The following is a 24,750-nucleotide window of genomic DNA, read 5'->3' on the forward strand; positions in this document are numbered from 1 at the left end:
CCCAGCCCAAGGCTGCTCCCATCCCTTCCGTAACCTGCCCTGCGCAGGCCAGTGCCTGCAGCTGTGCTGCCTCGGCCTCCCCCGCCCAGCCTGCCACAGCTGTATTTTAGGGGACATCCAGGCGCATTGTGGTGATGCTTACTGTCACCAGACAGACGTTTTCTGCAAACAGCCCAGAGCAGTGAGGGGACACATGTCCCGTGGGACAGGACCACCAGCCACAGCCTGCTTCTCCTCAGGGTTATTGCAGGTGACATGAGATGATGTAGCACCAGTGAGAGCATTAATAAATTATGTATGCACTGTTCCCCTCTAAATGGGATCTCTCTGGTTAATGCTTTCCTCTGCCCGTCTAATCCAGACTTGACTTTGGACAGCAGGTACACCCTGCTGTTTCTCTGCCTCCCTCTCGGAGACAGTCGGGGCTCGCTGGGGCCGTGCTGGCGTGTCTGGGCTTGCCATGGAGGGGCAATTCTTGCTTGAGTCAGAAGAAGCCGGTGCCCACCAAGTAAGAGAGCAGTCGAGGCAGGCCGGTCTCTGAACGACCACCTTAGACACTGTGAGGTTTAATGCGTGGCCAAGATGGCAAACTGCTACCAACAGCTGGCACGACGGATGTCTGCCAGCCCATGAAGCCAAGCCGCTGGGCTGACCCACAGAAATGCATAAAAAGGCCTTTTTCCAGCTTGGCATGAGGTTTGTCCCAAACCTCAGAAGTCGTGGCTGCTCCGCCAGCTGTCCTGACCCCCCCGTCCCCTTCTCCTCGCTTGCTCCGGCTCCATTTAATGGGATCGGACGAGCTAATCCCCTGTGTCCCCTCGCAGCACTATCAGATGGGATTTCTGCACCGGGGCTGGAGAGAAACCCATCACCCAAGCGATCGCGTGCCCTCACCCAGCCCCGCTGGCTTCTGCTGGAGGCTGGATCCGCCCTTGCCCTTCGCTCCATTGCGGGGCTTGGTGCGGCTCCCGGCTATGGCTACGGCTCCATCGCCCGAACCCCAGGTCAGTGGGGAGACCCACGGGCCAGCGAGGGACGAGGGGCTGCAGCACACATGGACATTTCAGCATTAAATGACAGCCTTGTTTTGTGTTGTGTTTTTTTAAGAGACTGCATGCCTGACCAGACTGCATTTCTTGGTCTGCATCCCATATTTATCCTGTAATTACACCTTTGGACAAAGGCTGCCTGTCTGTGAGACTGATTTTTTTAAGGACACAGTTTTATTATATGCTGTGCTTTCACTGTAATGAAATCTTGGCAGGGTGGGAGGAGAAAACTCCCCACGATCTGGGGGTGAAAGCTGTACTTTCTCGAAACCTGCCCCAAGAGCGAAGGAGCTTGCCCAAGCCCTCTCCCTTCCTTTTCCCAAGGAAAACCCAACTGCTGACATCCTTTCTGCTTCTCTACCACCCCATGAGGATTAATGCCACAAAACCCTTCCCCGTGCTGTCCCGTAAGAGAAAGGTGCCACCTCACCACCGAGCCGCGGGCTCCTCTGCTGCAGGAGCAGAGCCTTGCCAGAGACATCTTTGCAATCCTTATGACCAGCCAGCTAAGCTGGATAAAGCTGATTAAGCTCCTCGTTGCACCTGCCTGGATCACAGCACAACAAGGGACGAATTCCCACAAAATGGCATTTCCGCAAAATTCCTAATGGCCGCCACGAGCTTGGCTCTGTGGGGGTAGGGAAGATTTGCACCACGTGAAAACCAAAGGCGGTTGCTGGAGGTGTCTGAGCAGAGTTTTCCTCCTCCACGCTGGGGGCTGCCACGCGCCTGGCTGCGCTTCAGTTCCCCAAAATGCCTGCATTATGGTGAGCCTGGAGCTCCAGAGCCCGAACCTGCCGGTGCCCGATGATAGGTGAGGTGAACCCCGCCGCCGGAGCATGCTGAGCCTGGCAAACTCATCCTGTGTGTGGCAGCAGTTAGGTGGGAAGCTGGGGTGCACCTCGGCACGGAGTCCACTTCAATCCCAGGAACAAGGAGAACAGTGTTGTGGCAGGGCCCCGGGACAGAGCGGACCCCCGCTACCAGCTCCCCATGGCTCTTCTGTTGGATACAAAGACCAGCTGAATCACAGAGACCATTGCATTTCATTTTCAGGGTTTTCCTCAATACCTTTTCTGTGTGGGATCTGTGACCAGTTCATGGGCTGGCACGTACACAGTCACTGCCCGTAAATACACATGACAGGCTGGTCCAGCCTGACCAAAATAAGGTGACTTTGGTGCTGTGGTTTATGGGAAGCGGCCAGCAGCTGGTCTTCTCAAGCTCATGTCACTGAAAAACTGGAAATGAAAAATGAGGTTTATTGGGGAGAGAATAAATAAAACGGCTCCTTGTTGATTTTTGCTAAAAGTAAATTTTATTTATAAGGTATAAAATAGCTAGTGTCAATGTTTAAAAGCAGCCAGGAACTGGTCTGAATTGGTTTTTCCAGGCAATTCTTTGCCCTGGACTGACGCGATTCCACCCTGGCTGTGGCAGAGATCCCCAAGGCGCACGGGGGTGACCAGATCACCCGGGGCAAAATGGGGAGCCCTGGGGCAGGCGCCAAGGATGGGCGGCGTGGTTTGCCTAGCAGAGAGCAATCCCTCCCCTCACCTCCGGAAGACACAAAAATACCCTTTCCCTGAAGCGCAGCCTCGAGCCGTGCGGCTGGAGGGCTGCAGCGACGCTGCTGCCGCTGGGGCCGTCGCAGGACGATGTGCAGGCAATGTCTGCGGGCAGCTGGAATGTGGTGCGTGGGGCTGCTGATACAGAAGAGGACCGTCCTCGGGTTTTGCGGAGATAGCTGCTAGCCAGACACACAGTCCCGAGTCTCCTCGGGAGCGATTACTCCACAGCGAGTTTGATGACATTTATTGTTAAGCCCTGTGTATTTTCTGTGCTTGAGAGGGACGTTTTTCCCTCCCGCACTGAGGCCAGGACAAGCTGCAGCTGGGAGACGTCTCCTTTGGTTTTACGGCAGAGACATTGTCAGTAGGGGGACAAACAGGACCCTTCCAGCCGCCCAGACTTGGCCGCGCGGGATGGGGGCCTTCAGGCTGTCCTGAGAGGGAAAGCAGCTCTTCGGATGAGACCGAAGATCACTGGCAGAAGACAAAACCCTCTCTGAAGCTGATCAGCTCTTACTGCAGCTGTCTGTTTGCAGCAGGACAGAGAAAGATCATCAAAACAACGTATTTGCCAGTGCTGAGCACACACCTGCATGCAGAAGGCTCCCTCCAGCCACAGTTTTGAGCACTCGGAGTTTCTTCCCATTTGGCTGGAGTTGGATGCAAGGGTTTCATAAAGGCTCCTTTTACCTTCCCTGTTTGCTTGGGCACTGTTTTTGCCACTGACCTTGTGTTGCGCATGGAGTGAGTGCACTTGACTCGTAAGAGAGAAGCAAAAATATTGATATAAAACAGTGAGCTAACAAAGTTCAATGGTAAATGCGACAGTGGTTTAACAAAATCGGGTGGCAAGGTACGCTGGATAATTTACTGCATAGAGGACAGGGTCAGACAAAACTGTCAGGGAGACCCTCCTGTTGAGTCATGACGTTCAGAGAGGACCCCTCGCTTTCTAAACTCCTTCTCAGAGAGGAGCCTAGGTTTGGCTGGATCCAATCCTACTCCCAGACTTGGTCAGCGGTTTATGTCTAAAGGATTATACATGCACAATCAATCCTTTATACCACTTAACTAAGATTTCAAAGTTTAGCATGCTATTAGCCACTGACCAAGAATCTGTTGCGGCAAGGAATCTCTCAACCTTGAGGAGTAACCTCGAGAGGCGTCCCTGCTCAAGGGGAGATCTTGGTGTGCAGCCCACTTCCATGCAGGAGGCCACAACGGGCCCTGGGCTGTCCACTATTTATGGAGTAAGAAGATTGACTTATAGTCATATTTGAACTTTTTTGAAAGGTGTCCCTGATCTTCTGGTGTACAACCGGATTCACCTGATGATAGCCCTCATTGCCTGGGAACTACGCTGTGGAGGGCTGTCCTTGCCAGTGACTTTGTCTCGATTTGAAGGCAAGCAGAGGACAACCAAACCTACCGCTGGCAATGCCTGGGAAGGCTTTGCCTTTGTCTTGGAGGCAGGATGAAGGCTTTTGCCTTGTGAGCAGCAGAGTCAGGGCAGGAACGAGGTCTTTTCCTTTGTGGCAAATATACACGAAGGGGGAAAACATCACACAATAGGGGAGTACTCTTGAAGTAATCAATTTCTCCCAGCAGTGGGTATGTATGTGCTGTAAAATACATGCAAATGCCTGTCATGAAAAGCCAAAAACTGCCTCTGTAAAAGCCAGAGCTGGGCACAAAGGTGCAGGGGAAGGGGGAGAGGGCAGCAGCACATGGGAAGTGGCGATTCATCCTCAGCCTCCTCATCTTCTAGGACTGGGCCTTTGATCCAACTTTGCTCCAGCAGGATGAAATAAATGCTGGGGGAGTTATGCAGGTAAGGCCAGCCCTGCCAGGAGGGGTTCACACACAGGGTGCAAAGCAAGGCTGTCCATGCAATTTGAGGGAAGAGCTTAAATCAGGTTTTGATTGCTGAGTTCATCCTTTTAGAAATGGAGATGGGTTTGTTTTTTTCCAATTTTTGCACTGCCTTATCCTTTCCCAAAGCCGGCCATCACCAGGCTATTCCAGCAGCCTCCTCACAGATCAGTGCCCATGTACATACCAGGAGAGAGGACAGGGAGCAGACCTGGAGCGCTGCTACCCTGGGAATACTTCCCAGCCTCTGGGCATTCGTCACTCCTGGATTTCCTGGCCAGAACAGGTGCCTCTGTGTTTAGCAGCTCTGGAGGATTTATCTTCCCTGGATTAATCAAAATTATTTTTCCCCCCATTGAAGGTTTTAGCATCCTCCAGCCCAGTCCTGTGTAACAAAAAGCACAAACCTGCCCCTGGCTTATTTCAGCTGAGGCCATGGGCTTTCCTACCAAGGACCTTCCTCTGCTCCCAGCTTTATTGTCGGCCTTTCCATCCCTCCTCTCTCAGCTCTCTTCCAGGCTGAAAAGTCCCCCTGTGTAGAGCAGAAACACCCGCGATGCTTTCGACCCCTTTGTCTCCCTTCTTCCCCATCCCTGTGCCCTTCCCGCGACGGAGGGGCGGGTGTCCAGTGCCGGACTTGGACACCCGTGTCCCATCTCCCCACGGCCGAGCCGGCTGCACCCTCTGGCGGCAATCCCGAGTCCAGGCCCTGCTTTTCCTGGAAAAAAGATGTGAATTCCTTCGTCCGTCTCCCACCCACGAGGTTGGGGGGGGTTTTGCTCGGGACCCTGCTAGGAGGGGGTTTCAGCACCAGCCGGCATTGGCTGAAGGAGGGATGAGGAGCAGAGGGAGCCTTCAAACCAGCATGGGAAGGGGAGTGCAGGGGCAGCTCTGCCAGCTCACAACGTCGCAGTGTGCACAGCAGCTATATTTATCCACATGGCCGGCAGCTATATTTATCTGGAATGCCACAGGAGCCTAAAGTCTTCGGGGTAATTTCCGTGCTGCGGAAGAACACGTTTTGGGTGTCCTTTTTACTGCAAACCTCCTTCTCTGCTCTCTGCTCCCCTTCTCCAGGGGCCTTTGCTACCTTCTCAGCCCTTCCCTACCTTCTCAGCCCTTCCCTGCTCCTCCTTACATCCCGCTATCTCCACCATGGTGATGCTGGGCTCATCCTTCCTCTGTCCCTCTTGCACAGCCCTCTCTGGGCTCCTTGTCCCGCTGCCGCTCAGAGCAGACACATCTTCATTTCTCTCTCCAAGGGAGCCGTTTCTCCTGGAGAAGGGAGGAGGCCATCCTCTGGCTGCGTTATTCACCCAGCCTACAGTCTGGGCCAGTTTGTGGGTTTCCCAACAAGCCCCTCCAAGCCATGGATGCTGAGGGCTGCAAAACGTGAACTCCCCCAGAAAGGGCAGGAGCAGGGGCACCCCTCTGCTGCCGCCCCCCAGCTGCCCCCCAAAAGGGGGCATTGAACCAACATGTGTTTAACCAACATCCACAGCTGACAAAGGACAAGCCAAGGTGGACAGACAAAGCCCAATGTTCATGAACTTTCCAAAACAAAACAAAACAAAACAAAACAAAACAAAACAAAACAAAACAAAACAAAACAAAACAAAACAAAACAGTCTCCTTTTTTGTTTGGTTCTTTTTTTAAGATGAGCTCATGACTTTTTAATGCTGGGGTTTGGCAGGACGGACTGCATGTCCTCAGCATTAGCAGAGCCTCTTGTCTTGCACAGCATCCTTACGCACTGCCAGGCTGCAGCTGCCATCCTGGAGCCGGCAGGCTCAAGCGGGGCAGTTCCCTTGGTCTCTGGGTGTTTGCCCATCACCCTTAAAACACAGCCCTTGGTTTGTAAAAGATCCTTACGGTCACCTTCTGTAAGAAGATATAAAAGATCCTTGTAAAAGATCCTTACGGTCCCCTTCTGATGTGGAGGATGTGTGTGGGGGGACGTAAGGAAGGGGAAAGGGGAAAAATGAGGGCCACAAAAATGATCAGAGGGGTGGAACACTTCTCCTATGAGGAAAGGCTGAGAGAGCTGGGGTTGTTCAGCCTGGAGAAGAGAAGGCTGCGGGGAGACCTTATTGCAGCCTTTCAATACTTAAAGGGGGCCTACGAGAAAGATGGGGACAGTTTTTTTAGCAAGGCCTGCTGCGACAGGACAAGGGGTAACAGTTTTAAACTAAAAGCGGGTAGATTCAGACTAGATATAAGGAAAAAAGTTTTCACAATGAGGGTGGTGAAACACTGGAACAGGTTGCCCGGAGAGGTGGTAGATGCCCCATCCTTGGAAGCATTCAAGGCCAGGCTGGACGGGGCTCTGAGCAACCTGATCCAGTTGTAGATGTCCCTGCCCATTGCAGGGGGGATGGACTAGATGACCTTTAAAGGTCCCTTCCAACCCAAAGCATTCTATGATTCTATGACTCCAATATTCTGTGGTTGGGACTCTGGGGCTCGCCTGGGCAGGCGCTGCAGCCTGGCAGGACGTGCTGCCCGGGAGAGCCAAGGTCTGCAGCCTGGGCTCAGACCTTGAGAAACTCAACTCCTCCCTGCAGCTTTACGGCTGCAACAGCTTTATCAGCCGGCAAACGTGACTCCTCCCGCCGCGGGGAGAGGCGGAGAGGAAGAAGGCGGTGGCTGGGCAAGCAGTAACGCAGCTGCTGCCGTAGGGCCGGCTCCCGGCTCCCGGCCTGGGCTCGATGGGATCCCGTCTGTCCGTGGACGATTCCGTGCGGGTGGTGGTGGTCGGGGGAGGCTTCGGAGGGACGGCGGCCGCCAGCCTGCTCAAGTCCTGGGCCATCCCCTTCGTGCTGGTGGACGTGAGAGACGCTTTCCATCACAACGTCGCTGCCCTCCGCGCCGCCGTGGAGAGCGGTAAGGGCTCAACTGATTTCCACGGCTTTCCCCCTGCGTGGGTCCCAGCGGGTCAGCTTTTACCCCCCACCAGTGACCACAGCAGCTCGGAGGTACTCGGGGAGTAAAAAGGAACGGAGTACTGAAAGTGCCTCCTCCGCCCCAGGGATGGGGAAAGACTTGATGTTTTCCATGTGGAAAACAAATAAATACTTGGCTCTGGGAGGATGCACAGACCGTCTGTGTTAAGCTAATTGCATGTCCGCTGGGAAAACTGAGGAAAAACTACTCGGATGGTCTTTTTTTTTTTTTTTTTTTTTATTTCAAGAGTTTAGAAGGTGACTAAGCTAAAACCAGCAGCAGCTGGAAGAGGTGAATCAATGTCTTCCTGTCTCTGGCACTTGAAATGTCGAGCAGCTCAGCAGTGAGGGCCTGGATGGCAGAATTCTGTGGGTGAGCTGCTCAGGCTCATCTGGGATCTCGTTTGGGAGAGTGGGCTAACCCCATAACTCCAGCTGCTGAGGATTTAGGGGGAAAATCTCATGTTCAAGGCTGGGAACAAGCATCAAAAAAATGTCAAAAGCTCGGTCTGAGAGGCAGGTAACATGACAAAAAGCCTCTGACATCCTGGCTGAAATGCCCTGGACCACAGCGGAGCACTTACTAGCAAACCGGTACAGGAGATTCTGTGTGGGGAGCAGAGACAAAGCAATCTAGGAGAGGGTCACCTGGCCTCTGAGGAGCTGATCTTGTCACCAAATCCAAGGCAAAGGTCCCGAAGCTCATTGCTGGGCAGAGATAACGCACAGCAGAGACCCAGCCCGTGGTCCCAGCTGCATAGAGTGCTTTTGTCGGGGCAAGGATGGCATGAGGGGAGGAGGGAAGAGGGGTTCATTAGCCTCTGCAGAGGGAGATCTCTTCCCTGTTGTCTCCTCTTACCACAGGATTTGCCAAGAAGACTTTCATCTCCTACTCTGTCACCTTTGGGGACAGCTTCCGACAAGGCAAGGTTGTCGGCATAGACCCTGGGAGGCAACAAGTCTTGCTCAGTGATGGTGAGGTGGGTGATGCGATAAAATCATAGAATCGTCAAGGTTGGAAAAGACCCTTAAGATCATCGAGTCCAACCGTCAACCTATCACTGCCAAGTCCATCTATACCATGTCTTCAACCGCCATATCTCTCCGTTCTTTAAATACCTCCAGGGATGGAGACTCAACCACTTCCCTGGGCAGCCTGTTCCAATGCTTGACCACCCTCTCAGTGAAGAAGTTTTTCCTAATGTCTAAACTAAACCTCCCCTAGTGCAGCTTGAGGCCGTTTCCTCTCGTTCTATCTATAACTTGCAGTGAGGAACCTGGCTGCCTTATGGGATCACCTGCTAACGCAGGGAGTCAGCCTTCAGCAGGGTGTGTTGTGAATCTCTCCTCCTTAGGGTTTTTCTTCAGCTATGTCGTGGCTGTGAGAATGCAGTATTCCAACTCTAGGCTATGTTGGCTTTGACTGGTGATGTCTGGTTGGAGAAGTGACTTTGAATTTAGGTTTCAGGCTGCTGTCTGTGCTTGGAGTCCTCTGAGGGGGGAAAAGCAAGATGAGCAGGACCACAGGGCACCTACAGAAAATGTGCCTCTGAGCAGAAGGAGGAGTGTAACTCTCATCCGCCAGAGGAGGCGGGGGTGTGTGCAGGACAGAATCATGCTCTGGGAAAAACAAACTGGACCTTTGCCCTCGGGTTGGACGAGAGCTGGGAATGCTGTTCAGTTGTGACAAACACCCCCTTATCTCCGACAGCGCAGGTCAGCTGCGCACACGAACCCTGACCTAGCCGGTACCCCCGGGCTCGGGGTTCACAGGCGCAACAGGGTTCCTGGTCCGATGTAACCCTCAGCTTGGGTGAAACGCCTGAACCCAAGCCCTCTGGGAAGTCACTGACTGCTCTCCTCTAGGTGTCTGCCACCTGTGGGCAGATATACAACTGCTCATGCTTAATACTGGCCCAGTAACGCTAGGAGGTAGAGAGGAATGAAACCAATGACCTACTTCTATGGAGGGCTGCCCCAGAGAGAAGCAGGCCCCCAGCCATCTCCTATAAAACCAAGAGGCAATGTGGGGAAAGACTGCAGCATTTAACCATCCTGAAGAACCTGGCAACAGAGACCATCTTTCCCCACATGCGCTGAATGGCACCGTCCCTCCTAGCCAAGCTAAGTGACCTAGAGCGGTGTTGCAATGTGGGTGTGCAGTAAATACCGCACCCCACCTAGTGCTCAGATGAGTTTTTATTCTTAAAGCTGGATTTAGAGCTCAACAATTAACCCTGGAGCTCAGATCCTTATCTAACTCCAGGAAGAAACAAGGGCAGCTGCTCTGATAACTCTTTTCAGCCGGAGCATCTTGTTTCTGTTCAGAAGAGGGTGAAGGAGAGAAGTTGGTCTCTGGAGCCAGCTGTGGTGGCAGCGTCAGTGTCTGGCATAAATATCAGGTTATTTCCTGTAAACTTAGGGTAATTTCTTCACAGCTCTCAGCTCACCTGAAGAACGGTGCTTTTCTCCGACCCTGAGGAAGGCAGTTACTTGCTGTCACCTGGACCAGGTCTCTTCCTTAAGTCACTTTCTGACAGTGGCAAGTACTTTCCTAGTTATCAGCAAGGGCTGGAGGAAAGGGAACGAGTGAATACTCCCTAGGAGGCAAGAACTGTTTTCCAGGCTCTGGTTTTAAGAGGTCTAACATCCTATTCTACCTTCTGCCCTCCCAGGAGCTTCACTACTCCCATCTCATCCTTGCAACTGGCAGCGATGGGCCATTCCCTGGGAAGTTCAACCAAGTCATTGACATGGAAAGTGCCATCCAGACCTACGAAGACATGGTTAAAGAGGTGAGGAATCAACTTACTTCCTAGGAAGTGCTGCCTGCCTTTGTTCAGCTTCCCCGTCCCAGACACCACTATGGGTATCTGGAGACATCTGTATCTAAGAACAAGAGACCATGATGTCTGCAGGGACAGGCCGGGACAAGGAGCATGTGCTAGCTTGTCTGGCATTCTGCGTGCCCTGGGGAAGATCAGCTGTCCGCACAAGGGGAAACCCGAAATGTTCAACAGTGTTACAGTGTACACAGGAAGAGTGCAAGGGGTTCTCGTTTTTTTGTTTCCTTGTAATGAACTAGGTGGTTTATTGCTGCTGGGCCAGTACTGTATCTCAGAAAGGTGTGTTCACGGAGTGGCTGAAGGTATCTGACTTCCAGCACTTAACAGTTCTCTTGTAACATGAGTCTCCTCTTTACTTCAAGATTGAGAAATCTGAGCGCATCCTGGTAGTGGGAGGTGGTGCTGCTGGAGTCGAGATGGCCGCAGAGATCAAAACAGAGTACCCAGCCAAAGAGGTAGCAGCATATTAGTTACAATTAATTTCATCCTTGTTTCTGAGACTGTTCTTCTGTGATGGTCCTGCTGGAGGTATCTGAGATCACTGCAAATCAGGAGTTTCCATGCAATGCCAGCCTTCGCCCCTACCGCCTCCTTTTCCGAGAGCACCCTGTAGCCTGTCACTGGCAATTATTGGCACTAGATGCCTTTCACTGGCTCGGTCTCCTTGTGCATTAAGTGGGGTGGAAGGAAGCTATAGCTGCTCCCATCTAGCATGCGGCGAGTCCTGTCCCATTTCTCTGTGCCCCTGTTTGCTGTTTTGTCCCCAACAGGTCACCCTCATTCACTCAAAAATTGCACTAGCTGATGTGGAGCTGCTAGATAGCGTCCGTCAGGAGGTGAAAGAGATTCTCCTCAGAAAAGGAGTGCGCCTCTTATTAAGTACGTACTTAATGATGCCTCTGAAGATCTAAACTCTGAAGCTTTATAAGCTGCTCCTCCTTTAGCCAAAGCGTCTCCTTCTGACGTCCTCTTTCTGACTTCTTTGACTAAGCATGGCTCCCTTGAACGCCTGTTTCTCTAGATGGATCTGGGCTAGCTGGAAACGGCAGCCTAGTAAAGGTTTGTGACCCAGGGCTCTCTGTTGCAACAGGTGAGAGGGTCAGCAACGTGGAAAACCTCACACCAAACCAGTTCCAGAAGGACATGGTAGTAAGGACAGAAAAGGGCACCGAGGTGGTTGCTGACATGGTGGTCCTGTGCACGGGGATAAAGATTAACTCTTCAGCATACGCTGCCGCATTTGGTAAGTGAAAAGAAACCACTGGGTGGGGAGAAGCAACACGGTTCTTCGATGTCTTGTGCTTGAGTACTGTGAAGTTAGGAATTAACCTTATACAACCTGCAGTGGTTATTCCATGATATATCGAACATGCTCACATCACATTAAATACTTAATTGTGAAATGTGACCTTCGGAAACTTACAGACCAGAGATCAAATGGCCAACAGTCTTCTCCAGCTCCTTCTGCTAGTACCTGCAAGGAACCTAGTGTCCTAGTTCAGCATGAGGCAGATGACACCTAGAAGTTGATGGTAACTCCTGCTGTCCAGGCCAGGATTTCATCCTAGATATAAGCTTGCTGAGCTCTGAGCAAAAACAGGCTCAGCAGATACAGCATTCTTGCTGAACGGTCAGTGTCACAGGGCATTCAGCCGATTAGTTATTCGGTGATACATCTTCAGTCCGAGTCCTCCTACAGCCCAATTTCAGCTATAGCACTACAACTGTGGAGCAGTATGACCATTATACAGTCTCTTTCTCAGGCTGCGTATGCAAGCTCTTAATGTTTCTTGATGTTTCTACTGAAATGTCAAAGGATGAGTCATTGCATGAGACTGCAATAATTAACTACAGCAAGGCAAAAAGCATCTCTTCCCTGGCACGTAGAAAAGAGGACGAAAACCCAACTCCTCACTTTGTGTCAATGACGTGTTTGATAACATCATCAGCATTTTGGGGTCTCAGGCCACAACAAGCAACACAAAGCTCCTTCTGAAAACTTACTGTTTGGCAAAACAGGGGACAAAATGGCAAGTAACAGTGCTTTGAAAGTTAACAAGCACCTCCAGCTGGAAGGCTATGAGAACATCTATGCCATTGGGGACTGTGCAGATCTGAAAGAACCGAAGATGGCCTACCACGCTGGGCTCCATGCCAACGTCGTGGTGACAAACATCATCAACAGCCTGACACATAAGCCTCTTAAAACCTACGAACCAGGTAAGGTAATCTGCCAGCACCTGGCCTTAGCTGTTGGGCTGCTTTTCTGCAGGGAACAGCTGTTTAACACGTACACATCAGAACTTGCATGGGACATTGATTAGAGGTGAAGGAACTCACAGTTGGGGTTGACTATATACGTTTATAGCTCAGGCTTCATCTTATTCTTGCCAAAGACACTGTAGATGTTAATTACCTGTGTCAGTCTACAGATGCATGTGTCCTTTTGTCACTAATGTCTTCCTGATAAATCTACTGGTGGGTGTCTTCTGCTTTGCATCAAACTTGTTTCCTTTTCTTTAAATTGCTTACTGTTCAATTGTTCTCCTCCTTTCTCCCCTTAAACTATACAACAAACACAAACTGAACAACCTAGTCTCAAAAATCTAGCTAGGTGATAGGTCACAGTAATAAGCAACTGATGTAAATACTTACCATAACTATGATGAAAGCTATTCCACATGGATGGAGGATATCTGGAGAGCAGTTTGGTTTTTAAAGGCTGCCCTGTCTATTTACATTTCTTTCTGCTTAAATTTTGTTGTCTACCTCTTCACTGCCTCTTGGGAGCAGAGATTCATTCGACACCATGCACACAGCGCAATCCTTCAGCAATCCCATTACTGAAAGAGGTAGGGCAGATGGTAGAAAGGAGAGAGTTGTGAGTAGTTCTCCTTGGGCCTGCTTCTTTCCTTGCCATGCAGCACATGGGTCCTGTGCTTAGCAGTACGTGTGGGTATGTGGGGGGTGGGAAGGAAGGGCTTGCAGAAGTGCAACACCTACATGTAGTAAGGTTTGATACTTAGCTTTGAAACTGCTTCACTTAAACCTTTACATCTTCTTTCCAGGGTCACTGACATTCCTGCTTTCAATGGGCAGGAATGATGGCGTAGGCCAGGTGAACGGTTACTATGTGGGACGTCTCTTGGTGACCATTGCTAAGAGCCGGGACCTGTTTGTCTCCAAGAGCTGGAAGACCATGGGACAGACAATGCCCTCTTAAGAGGGGATCAGTAACAAACCAGCAAGGATTACAGCAACTGGAAGAGGGTGAGGGTGCCCTTTTATGGCTTGGACAGACTGATACTGTCTCCTGCAGCACCTCCTAAAGCCACCTGTCAGCATGCTGCATTGAAGGGGTGCCCTGCCTGGCTGTAAAGGGGAAGGAGGCACTTTCCAAATGAAGTGCACAGAAGTTCTCATGACAAAAACCAGGGAAGGAATATTTCTTTTACTTCCCTGTTGAGATAGCTCTGAGCAAGAAGCTTGGTTTACCTTGATTTGTAACAATAAACACTGTGGTTTTCAAAATCTCTGTGGTTTGTTTGTTTGTTATGTGGTTTTTTTTTTTCCCTGGCTTTCTCTACTCTTACTCTTCTAAAAAGTACCTGCCTCTTACAGATCTGGAACCTGCTCTGCAGCGTGTAGGAAGAATGGCTCGCAGCACTGCCTGGGGAAAGCTTTGAAAGCTGGCTAAAGCCTTGAAGAGGCTACGGTAATCCTGGAACTCAACAGAATATAATGCACCTTTGTGTCAACATCTCCACAGCAACTTTAGTTACGTCACTTATACCACTATACTTCTGCCAGAAGAGCTGGTTAGTTGTGTGCTAAGTGCGATAGAGCAAGCACTTAATTACAGATGCTGCTGCCTTTTTTTTTTTTTTTTTTTTAAGGTGAGAAATTCCCAGAGCGAAAGTAGAGTTTATAACAATAACCACACTTGACACATCTTTTTCTTTTTTTCTTATAAAACAAACAAAATCACCATGAAATACTCTCAGTAATTACAGAGATTATTGTGAGTTAAAAGCAAAACAGAAGCTCCTCATGCATCACTTCTAAAATCCTTTTCCCCTCTCTGTGGGCTGGGGACAGAAGTTTACCATCTACCCTCAAGGGAGGGGAAAAGGGAGCAGAATATTTTTAAGAGCTTTCTTTAAAGTGTGTGTGTGTGTGTGTGTGTGTGTGAAAAATTCATCACTAGAAATCTAAAATGAGGTTACTCTTTAAAAACTTCTAAACTAAAGTAACAAGGGACACTAAACAAACTCCTGAAAAGAGATGGTAACTCAATTGCTTAAGGTGATATAAATGGCTAGAGGATGCTGATAGCATGAAGAAAGCGGACTAAACCCCTCTCATCTCTAGTCACAGCTCTTCATCAAGTCACAACACATCACACTACTACCACTCCCCCTCCTCATCACATTGAAAAAATAAAACCCACCTCTAATGCTTTTAATGCTACTCAAGTTTGTTGAAAAATAAAGTTTCATTTGGCTGCCATTGCTACTTAGTGTCTAGCTTGGCCATTTCTTGCACATAGATGCCAATACTTTCACTGTCGAAGAGCAGAAAGTAAATGTTCTTCAAGGAGGAAGAGCTGGTGCCGTCAAAATGGGTGGAAATAGCTCTTAGAGTCACCTGGGCTGCCGTCTGTTTGGGGAAGCAGTTTCTATGTGGTAGGGGAAGAAAACAGAACAAGTGAATGTCAGCCACCTGTGCAAGCATTATGCACACGTGACACTGAAAGGAACAAGCCATAGCTGTACCAACTACAGGCTGCTGTTAATATAGTGCCAGTGGCAGTTTTGCAATGTGTAAATCCCAGAAGCAAACCCCAACGTTTTGATAGCAATATTCATCTGCTGCTGTATTAGTTTCCTTGCTGGTATAGTTACTGTTTTCATTTTTTTCTACTTTTTATAAGCACACAAAGTTTTTTAACACTCTCCCTTAGAATTAAACTTTTCCATGCCATGCTGCGCAGGCTACAAGGTTCAAGGGATGATTTTTTTTTTTTAGTTGAAAGCAAACAAACAAAAAAATCAACTACTTTTAGCTGACTTCCTCACTCTGTCATTAAAAATACGTTGCTTGAGACTTCAGTGAAAATAACTGAAATTACAACCCCAAGCCAAATTAAGGCCAAGACGTATTCATTCATTCATTTTGATGGTAACATTCTCTCACCTACAATCTGAAAAGCTAAAAGCTACCAGTCTTTACAGTAAGTGGACTTTTCAACTGTGCGGACATCTCTTAGGGCACCTGGTCCACACCCTTGAGATTCAAGTTTCTTGGCAACAGCATTTTTCCCATCTTAATCGTTCTCATACTCCTTGTCAAGTCCCAAAACCATTCAGCTGCAACACAGTTCCTTCGCCCTTATCTCCACGCTACAAGGCAACTGGCTGAAAGCACTTCGCAAAGAGCACAGTTACTATGAAGGTCAGCTGCTTTGCATCTCTGTTTATATAAAAATATGACTGCTATAATACCGGACATAATTTCAAGAACTGTTCTACAGTTTGAACTTGATCCCTATCTAATGAAACACTCTGCCTTGCAGTATATGCTCCTGCTTAGGAAGGTCTCCACATCGTTCTGCTGTCTAACACTAAACAGATCCCTTGACCTAGAAAGCATGCCTTCCTGAAGCGATATATGTGTGTCTCTGCCACTGACATCTGGAGGGCAGGATACTCTCCTGCATTCCCTGCTGGAGTTTCTCCGCTACCTGACAACGCTTGTAATAGTTCTGCTGATTTCGCACAACACTGAAGAGTGTCGACGCAGTGCTTGCTACAGGAGCATGTAGGAAGCCACCTACCTTGGCGAGTTTGGATGAGACTTCGCTGGGACACAGCAAATTGTTTGAAGGTGAGTTAAGACCCAGCTGAGATTTCAGGTGGGTCTTTGGGCATAACTCTGCTGGCTGCTCTTGAGTTTAATGCCTCCTATTTAGATTCTACTGCATGATAATGCTCCAGAGGAAGTTGGATCCATGCCAAAAAAAACTGGCCAGCACAACCTAGCCCATGTCCTTCCTCTGAGGCAGGATCACATATAACTTTTCTGCTTCTGAAAAAAGTTCATCTAACCTATACTTAAAGATCTTCAGTCATGGGGCTACATCAGAATACACAGATAAGCCATCCCAGTGAGTAAGAATCCTTACACTTGAAAAATTATGGTATTTCTTTTAATAGTATCCAGAGCTACCTTTGCAGTGTTTTTTTTTCTTTTTTCCCCATCTCTGATAGCACTGTGATGTGCATTTGTTTTTAGTTCCCCTTCTAAGTTTAGTACTACTTACTTCTCCTCACTCAATTTCATGTTAGTGATTTCAGACTACTTATCATATTCATATTAAAAACCATCCAAAAAGAGCTTGGAAACTAGTCATCAACTGCTGTATCCATATTCACTGTAATCCAAATGATTACTAGCAAACAGATTTTCCTACTTTTAGTCCCTGGACAGCATCTGCGGCAACCCAGCTAATACGCCTTTCTGGCAGCAAGCTGTCTTTTGACTTTTTGAAAACATTTTTCAGCTAATTTATCTGCTTCACAGCACAAGTCATTTCATCTAAACTGCATTTCTCTATTTTTTAATGACAAGATCATAGAGGTGAAAAGCCCTGGCAGAATTGAGATATCCCACCTATTGCTACATTATACTAGTTACTGTAAACAGTCCTTACGATGGAACAGAGGAAAGAAGAAAATTCAAAGAGCTGATACAGCCAAATTCCCAATCTATCCAACAAAACCAGCATTTCTTGTGCAGACATGTAGGTGGAATAAAATGACAGCAAAACCATTAAGTCTTATTTGAAAAACTCTGCCTTTTTTTCAGACAACTTCGAGGTCCTTTGATAAATAAAGCGTAAACCAGCAGCACCTGGTAAGACTTACTCTATTTTCTGTTAGCAGGAGTAATTGTAAGAGCAATAGAGAGTGAAATGGAACTAAGCAGCAGAAGGATCTGCACTAAGACTAATGCTCCAAGACTGGATTATTCTTAGATAATGCTCATAGGAGACATGAGGTCTATAGAGACTATTTCTATTGGCCTTAAAAGCTACAGTTCATTTTTGAAAGTGGAACTTCATTATTAAAGAGTGGTAAAACAATTTATCACAGTTTGCTTTGACTGAACACTATAAACAAAAAGATCTGTGTATAAAGGAAGAAAAATCATTGAAAATTGTACTGTCCCCCTATTTATTCTTTTGTCCTGATACATAAAAATATTATTTTGTCTTGAAAACTGTCTGTGTAAAAACGGCATTTTCATCTCCTGTGTATTCAGTGATGTGTGGTCATTTCACTGATCAAAACTCAGTTTTACTTTCATTTTATTCACTACCATGCCAACACAACTGGACTGTACTATGTACTCTACTCTTCTCTTTGGGCATTACTAACAAAATCAGTAGTTACATTTCCAATTAAACATAAGCGTGCAAACTCCAACACGGAAGAGCAACTTCTGCAGTTAGCAGGGCTTGTAAGGTTTCTTGTGATCAGAGACCAAGCCAGATTAATGAATGTCAGTTTAAAAAAAAAAAAAAGAAAAAAAGAAAAAAGATAAATACTTTGGATTTCTTGGTTAAGCACATTTTATTTGCTAGTTATTGAGAAAGAAATGTGTAGTTTCACAGTAGGTTTCATAGTTCCCTTTTTAAAGCAGAACTATAGTTGAGAAACATTGATTTTCTTTTGAAAGAAAACATTTTGTGTGACTAGTCTGTTTAATATATATTCTCAGGATGACTTAAGTGAACACCTCACATTTACCTAGCTCAGGTTGCATCACTGTTACTTGCCTTCAGTATTATGCTGGTATAATCTTATTAGTACAAATGTAGTTTTAATAAGATTCAGCACAGCAAAATGAAAGGACTTAAAAACGTAGGTGGTGCAAGCCCATAGTAGAAGAATGAAAATTACTGCCTAGCAATAGAAAACACAGCAAGTCCACTCAGCTCTCCTGCGGGTTAGCCGATTTCGCTATATAAAGGCTTTCTGGTCGTTGCATGCAAATACTGCACTTCAAGCTCCTTTAATCTAAAGCACGGTGTCAGATGGCACCTGCCACAGCGCTCTCTGTAGGCAAGGTCAGCCTCTTTCATGCCACAGACCAGAGAGTACCTCTCGATCACAGCAGCAGCTCTCTGACAAAGAGCGGTATCTCTCTCTATATATCTCTCTCTACTATATGTATCTCTCTATACCATTGCTACCCGATACAGAATCATCCTATGCAAAAAGAGTCATACCTGCCACTGGGAAATGGGGGGAAAGCCACAGACTTCAACTTCTTGTCTTCGGCAGCTGTTAAGCAGTTCTTTATAGTCTCTTCAAGCTGCTCTTCACACTTGTCTGAGCCCCACTGTGGGATGTGACAGTGGATGACAAACTTTGCTGCTAGGCCGCTAGACTGAGTAAGTGCAGCTAACACAAACAAAAACATAACATTTAGTTTTGAATAGAAACCACCCTGCAATGACCTCTCAATCCAACGTACTTTCTTAATTACATTACCTCTCCAAAGAAATACATTAGGGATTAAAATATGCCACAATGGCTCACTTGCAATCATAATCTGTCTGTCTCGTCATTACTTTTGTGATCAATTGTTATTTCTTTGGAGAGCAAAGAACCCGGGGCTCGTTTGGTTAACAAACAAAATCAATAATATTTTTTAGCTTTCTTATTCAGCATGGCCTCTGGATTTGTTTTATGCAAAGTATCAAAACCTTGCACTGAACACAGTATCATTAATCCCCCGATAGACATTTCTGCAGTGCTGTCACAGCCTTATCTGAATGCATTGCACAAATATCTTGCATCATCGTTACAACTCCAGAGTGTTAGGGAGTAATATTTAGACCCACTTCACAACTGGATAATTTCAGGCAACGACATGAAAACCAAAGATGTTTGTTGAAAGTCTCCACCAGTTATGTCCAATTAGGAATCTTAGATTAATTTTTCAGAAAGCGTAATACTTCTCCAGGACCTGCAGAGTCCACAGCATGGCATCAGTTTGCCTTTCTTGCAATTGTGACCATTAGCACTTCTGAAAATCTTGGTCTTGGGAATCTCAGGTTAAACACCCTGAAATTAGCTGTGCAATTAATGCCCAAGGATTAAAAACTTGGATTTATTCACTTGTCCACCATCACAGAGGAATTCTGTTGCAGGCACAGGAGAAATCTGTCCAATGTTTCACTGTGCCACTTAAATTTCAACCAGAAGCAAAATGTCAGGCCTTTAACCATAGGGAGCAAAGTGACTGAAAGCAACACAGGTATCCTGTGAGCAGCACTTGAATTCAAACCCATTAGGCTGAAGCTCAAGTGTTTGCAGTAGACCTCCAGCAATTAACAACCATTTATTATCACTTGCCTCAGAACCAGTAGAGGGGGCAATTTCAAACATAGCAACACAACACAGTGCTTGAGAGCATACACATTCCTACCTATTAAACTAAGATTATCTTCTTTCCTGGGACTGGCTTAATAGCATAAAAGGAGTCTATTTTCTCTGTCAACATCACTACCTAACTAGAAAAGTAGTTTACTTTGATGTTATGGCATATATTTTTGATTCATTGCAAAAGTGAGGCAAAGTGTCTTGTACAAAATTCTCCCTGTCATTTGAGATTATAAAACTAGGCTATTCATTTCAGAAATTTTAAAAACTAGACTATTTAAAGCATTTAGTTTCTTGGGTATTGAGATACTAGGTCAAATAAGGCACTGGAAGATATATTGTAACTGCCCTCCAGCCACCTTCAACCCCTATGAATTGGTTTAATTTTTTGATGAAGGAAGACAATCTCAAACCCCAAACCATTCACTACTACTGATGTGTTAAACATTTGAAGGGAGCTCTTCTGTAATTTCTATTTCTATAATGTAGCTGTAGGGCCTGGGAGAAGAGCAGCAATTTCTCTTCCAAAAAGCATGTCAGTTCTAAAGATCGTATCACATCTTTGTGTTCAAAGTAGAGTAATCGTTTGGATTATACTGTTCATCAAATATGCATAAAGCAGGATAATTTATAAACTATCACTGTTCTTATACCTCTTCTATTAGACTGAGAGCTGTTTCTGATCCTCACTAAGGAACGCAATACAAAAAATACGACAGGAAAGATGGCACAAAGGTGACAGGACAAGTTTTCCTTAATTTTTGGCCCCTCACAGATAGAAATTGCCTAAGGTAAATTAATCAGCCTGCTGTAACTTATGGTGGCACCTAGAAGCTCAAAGACTGGATGTGCACAGCACACAGGTATCCTATTCTTCTTCCTTTTTTTTCCCCCTAAGCAGGCTGTCCATATCAGGAACAGCTTTGAACGAGAAACAGAAGCATTTACATCACATAAGCAAAGGCACATATATAATCAAGAACAGATCAGAATGTCCGGGGAAAAGAACATATGGAATGAGCTGTTTCCAAAAGAGAGCGTAGTATCCTTTTTACCTTCAGCAACTTCCAAAGGTCCTTGAGATTTGCGAAGCTCTTTCACAGTTTCTAAAAATTCTTTCCCTCCAGCCTTTTCCAATGCCTTGCCTGCAAGGACACAGAGCAAAAGGCCTTGGCTTCAAAGTATCAGCATAGAAAAACAACTCTGTTATTTAAAATTAGAACATCATACACGTATTATCCTGTTTCCTTCTATCAGCAGCAGCTGAAGTTTATGTTTACCACTCTATCTAGCCACAGATAAAGTTTACTTTTTATTGGTTTTGAAAATCCCTGTATGTTATTACTAGAAATTACTTTAATATAATTATCTGTAAGGATGCTATCTTACTCTGGCTTATGGCTAAAACAGTGAAGAGTGGGATTTTCAGGACTCAGATTTTCAGCCTCCAAAGTCAGCTCAACATACAAATCCTACTACTTTCTGAAATAAACACAGCTGGGATGCCAGTGAAGGTCTTGATGACCGACTGTATAAAACAATGATCCAAAAGCCTGTTACTGGATTCTGTGCCTCTCTATGCAACTGACTGCATATCTCTTTTTTACCTCCCTCTTGCTTCAATTTCCGTATTTGTACACCAGCAGTAATAATATTTCCTTATTTCACATGAGCAGTATAAGGCTTTGTACATGAGTATTTCTAAAGTATGTAAAATCCTACAATGAAAAGCATAATTAGAAGAGTTATTAATATATAATTTTCATCACAGAATTTTCAGAGGCAAATGTAAAAATAATCCAATAAAGACCGCAATAATGATTATTTACACCTTTGCTGCTCATGTGCTTGAACAAATTATCTGTGTTTTGATTGTCATAAGCCATCATTAAAAAAAGATAAATTAGTGATTAGCCTGTTATACCTAGTCAGATCCAGTCTGATTTTCAGAAGTGTTGTAAGTGATATTTTATGGCCTGGGGAAGATTCAGATGAAACAGGACAGGATCTCAGCAGGCAGCTAGTAGACCAGCTACTGTTCCAGCTCTAGATCTGTTTTTTCTGCATGTAGCAGAGCCTCACCTATTTCCTCCTTGAGGTCTATTTCAGCAGTTGTAGGGTGAACGATGCCTTCTACTTTCATGGAGCCAATATGGCTGATGTCACTCTGTGTCAGAGAAAGCTGTAAAATAACAATAAGAGAGTAGAGAAAAAAAATAGTAATCCGAGCGCAAAATCATTTCCATACCAAAAAGAACTAAAAGGAAAGAAGGCTGGATTCAGTCTTTCAGAGATTAGTAGTTTTATTGTGTTTAATATGTGTGATTCTGATTTTTAGCCTTTACGTAAGTACACCACTCAGATTGTTTTATGATATGCCCACAGCTTGGGAGCTTGCTCCAGAAGAAGTTACTGCTAGAAAATTCATGTTCTAGCATCACACTTTGAAGAGAAAAGGCTGACTTTTGAAATGCTTTTGTTTAAAGAGAAAAATACTAAAATTAAAAAGCTTTTCTCCTGTAGAAAACACTTGCCCCCGGTAAACTACTGCAGGGACTGAGAAGAAGGGCTGAATGCTATCCTGATCTATAAAGGCTTCATCACCCAAGTAATTAATTTCCCTTTGACTTCCTGGCATAAATAAAATAAGGAATGCTTTACCCTGCATCCATCTGGATACAGGAACTGGCCAAAACTTGATGTCTTAAGGTGCTCAAAAAAGGCTGCTCCCCAGATTTCACAGCCTCATCACTTTGAGCAATAACAGAGGACAGAAACCCTAAAACACATTAAAAAGACTTTAGAGTTGCTGAACATGTGCCCAGCATGCCTCATTTCTTCCAAGATACACTGTAGTATTTATGTCCTAACCAGAACAATAAGCACTGCCCATTTTAGAGAAGTAAGTGAGAAGCTGCACAGATTCTGGAGGAACTTAGGACAGGACTGAACTCTAATAAAGGAGATCCAAGTTTCATTTAACCTAGCCAGATTACTGCTTTTAGTAACCTTTTGGATCTAGTATGTGTCTGGTCCATTCTAGACCACTGCTTTAGCAAGAGATGGGATCAGGTGGACCAAACTCTTAAGCGCTGCAGCAAAGGTATAAACAGGGTATACCATCAGTACAGGGGGCTTACAGAAGCAGTTTCAGGAAGAACATTTTTTCCAGATGACTTTACTATTGGAAATACTACTACTACTACTACTAAATAATCTTGACTATATCTCCATAGTTAATTCTGTAGGAAAACCTCCAGTTTCATTCACAGGGTCCAAAAATTAAGGAAGGCAAAATCTCTCCCTCTTGATGAGTACAGCAAAAAACAAATAAAAATGGGACAGACAGCTGGCTGGACACCAAGGACATGCAGGTATTTTGGTGGGACAGTTTTGTAACTCTGACCAGGCAAGGTGTCATAGTCTGAGCTGAGATGGAGAAGTAGGCATGCCCTGCAGCTCTGGTGAGGTCCTCAGTTTGAACAGTGAGAGAGCGGCGCCCCACAGCCAACTTTCAGATGAAGGATCCAGGCTTATGGCACAAACCAACATGTGGAAGTTCTGGGTGATCCTGGGACCTGGCCCAGAAATGCTCTTTTATAAATAATAAATGGCCTAGAAGGTTAAACCTGGTTTGGCAGTATGCCAGGCACAACGCAGCCAAGTCCAAACTGAACAAAACTCTAATACAGCTTAGGCCAAGAAATGAATCAGTATGGTTCTCTATAGAGAAGAGAGGCTGGCCAGCATTATTCTTGGAAATCTTTTATCTGCAGACATATTTTTGAGACCCTTTACCATGCTCATGACTTCAGTGAGTTTCAGCCTTAAATTTGGGACCACTAAGGGAGAACATAGAGAAGATTTTGTACTGGTGTTAGATAAAAAGCATCCTTCCATTTACGCTAGGCTCCACTGATGTGATCCCAATCCGTTATAACTCTGTATTACCTTTTGTCCTGGCACAAGGCTCTTGGAGGACAAGATAGTGAAACCATCCCCAGGTCCATCTTCAGATGTTGAATTTGAAGCGCCTTCTTTTTCATTGTCCTTTTGTTTGTTCTATTTGGGGGGAGAAAAAAGCAAAAACTCTCAAAGGAAAGAAATCAACATTTCCCATTATTCAGTAATGGATAGATTTAATCAGTTACTACAAACCTCATCTTCTCCGATCAGTATATTACTCATAGCCTTTTAATCCCCAAAGATTATGTAACAACAGAGGTCTTCACTGTTTATGTAATGCTAAAACATCAGTGGTTCACCTGAGGCATTACATACGTTTGTAGTCACATTAAGAGGCAGGGCACCCACATCCATCTGTAGTTTTACTAACAATTAAGGTTGTATTTATGGGTGGGTGTGCGCTAGTTTTTTTGCTGCTAACAGAGCAGAGTCCATACTAAATCAAACTTAGTAACTTAGTAGCCCAGTCAAATGCTCCAATCTGAAGGAAAAAATGACTTTATGATAAGAAAAAAAAAAAAATCATAAGTCTCAGCTAATAAATCATAAATCTGAATCCATATTGACAGGAGCAAGCCGTCATACCTCGATACAAGCAGTCAGAATGACAAAATGAAATAACAAATAGCTGAAGTTTGAATGCAAAATCCCCTTTGTAGGACACACTCCTTCATGGAGCCTAGCTCCAGGAGCAGCAAACCTGTTCTACCAGGGCTGCAGGAGCATCTCTTCACATCTCTCAGTATTTGCTTTAAGATATATCAAGAAGCTAACTCTTCCTAACAAGACCCAAACTCTGCATGTGCACAATTCAAAGTAAGGTGGTAGCTGAGATCAATACACAGAGGCATCCTAGTAAGCATCCCATTAAGCAACTCTGTTTTCTTTTTAAAAGTTGTTTCTGCATATTCTCAGCTATGGAAATGTATTAAAGCTTAGAGGCCTCCAAAAAGATGGGCTTAACACAAGTTTAAAAAGCTTAGCTCAAAGCTTAATCTCATTTAATCCTACCCAATCAAAAATTTAGCAGTGTTTTAAGATGCATGCTCTG

The 24,750-nt window shown here is 45.9% G+C and overlaps 2 protein-coding genes across 6 annotated transcripts in view; one reads left to right on the forward strand and one right to left on the reverse strand.

Moving 5' to 3' along the window:
* The first annotated feature begins 7,123 nt into the window (after positions 1–7,123).
* On the forward strand, positions 7,124–14,122 carry AIFM2 (AIF family member 2, ferroptosis suppressor). Of its 3 annotated transcripts, XM_087764685.1 has the most exons (9): positions 7,124–7,376; positions 8,300–8,415; positions 10,111–10,230; positions 10,644–10,736; positions 11,052–11,160; positions 11,372–11,524; positions 12,301–12,501; positions 13,350–13,551; positions 13,903–14,122. In XM_087764685.1, the coding sequence occupies exons 1-8, from the start codon at positions 7,202–7,204 to the stop codon at positions 13,502–13,504; spliced, it is 1,122 nt and encodes a 373-aa protein (XP_087620811.1). In that variant the 5' UTR covers positions 7,124–7,201; the 3' UTR covers positions 13,505–13,551; positions 13,903–14,122. The 3 variants fall into 3 exon arrangements, with proteins under 3 accessions (XP_087620811.1, XP_087620810.1, XP_087620812.1); XM_087764684.1 differs by lacking the exon at positions 13,903–14,122 and having other exon boundaries at positions 13,350–13,805; XM_087764686.1 differs by lacking the exons at positions 10,644–10,736; positions 13,903–14,122 and having other exon boundaries at positions 13,350–13,805.
* Positions 14,123–14,232: 110 nt separating this feature from the next.
* Positions 14,233–24,750, reverse strand: part of MACROH2A2 (macroH2A.2 histone) — a 28,169-nt gene continuing 17,651 nt past the window's right edge. For all 3 annotated transcript variants that reach the window (XM_087764687.1, XM_087764688.1, XM_087764689.1), the window contains exons 5-9: positions 23,685–23,795; positions 21,816–21,915; positions 20,789–20,878; positions 18,575–18,749; positions 14,233–14,959 (exon numbers count right to left, since the gene is read on the reverse strand). In XM_087764687.1, the coding sequence (XP_087620813.1) occupies positions 14,794–14,959; positions 18,575–18,749; positions 20,789–20,878; positions 21,816–21,915; positions 23,685–23,795 (642 nt within the window). In that variant the 3' untranslated portion in view covers positions 14,233–14,793. The remainder of the gene's footprint in view (positions 14,960–18,574; positions 18,750–20,788; positions 20,879–21,815; positions 21,916–23,684; positions 23,796–24,750) is intronic.

This window comes from Nipponia nippon, unplaced genomic scaffold (genome assembly GCF_047370975.1).
Source record: "Nipponia nippon isolate SJK-2023a ecotype South Korea unplaced genomic scaffold, ASM4737097v1 scaffold_3, whole genome shotgun sequence".
In the NCBI taxonomy this organism is placed as follows: Eukaryota; Metazoa; Chordata; class Aves; order Pelecaniformes; family Threskiornithidae; genus Nipponia; species Nipponia nippon.

Bases quoted from the DNA above. Each gene is read 5' to 3' on its own strand.
- AIFM2 (XM_087764685.1), top strand. From the start codon at position 7,202: ATGGGATCCCGTCTGTCCGTGGACGATTCCGTGCGGGTGGTGGTGGTC. The intron at 7,377-8,299 runs GTAAGGGCTCAA...CTCTTACCACAG, and splicing joins CCGCGCCGCCGTGGAGAGCG to GATTTGCCAAGAAGACTTTC. The intron at 8,416-10,110 runs GTGGGTGATGCG...CTGCCCTCCCAG, and splicing joins TCTTGCTCAGTGATGGTGAG to GAGCTTCACTACTCCCATCT.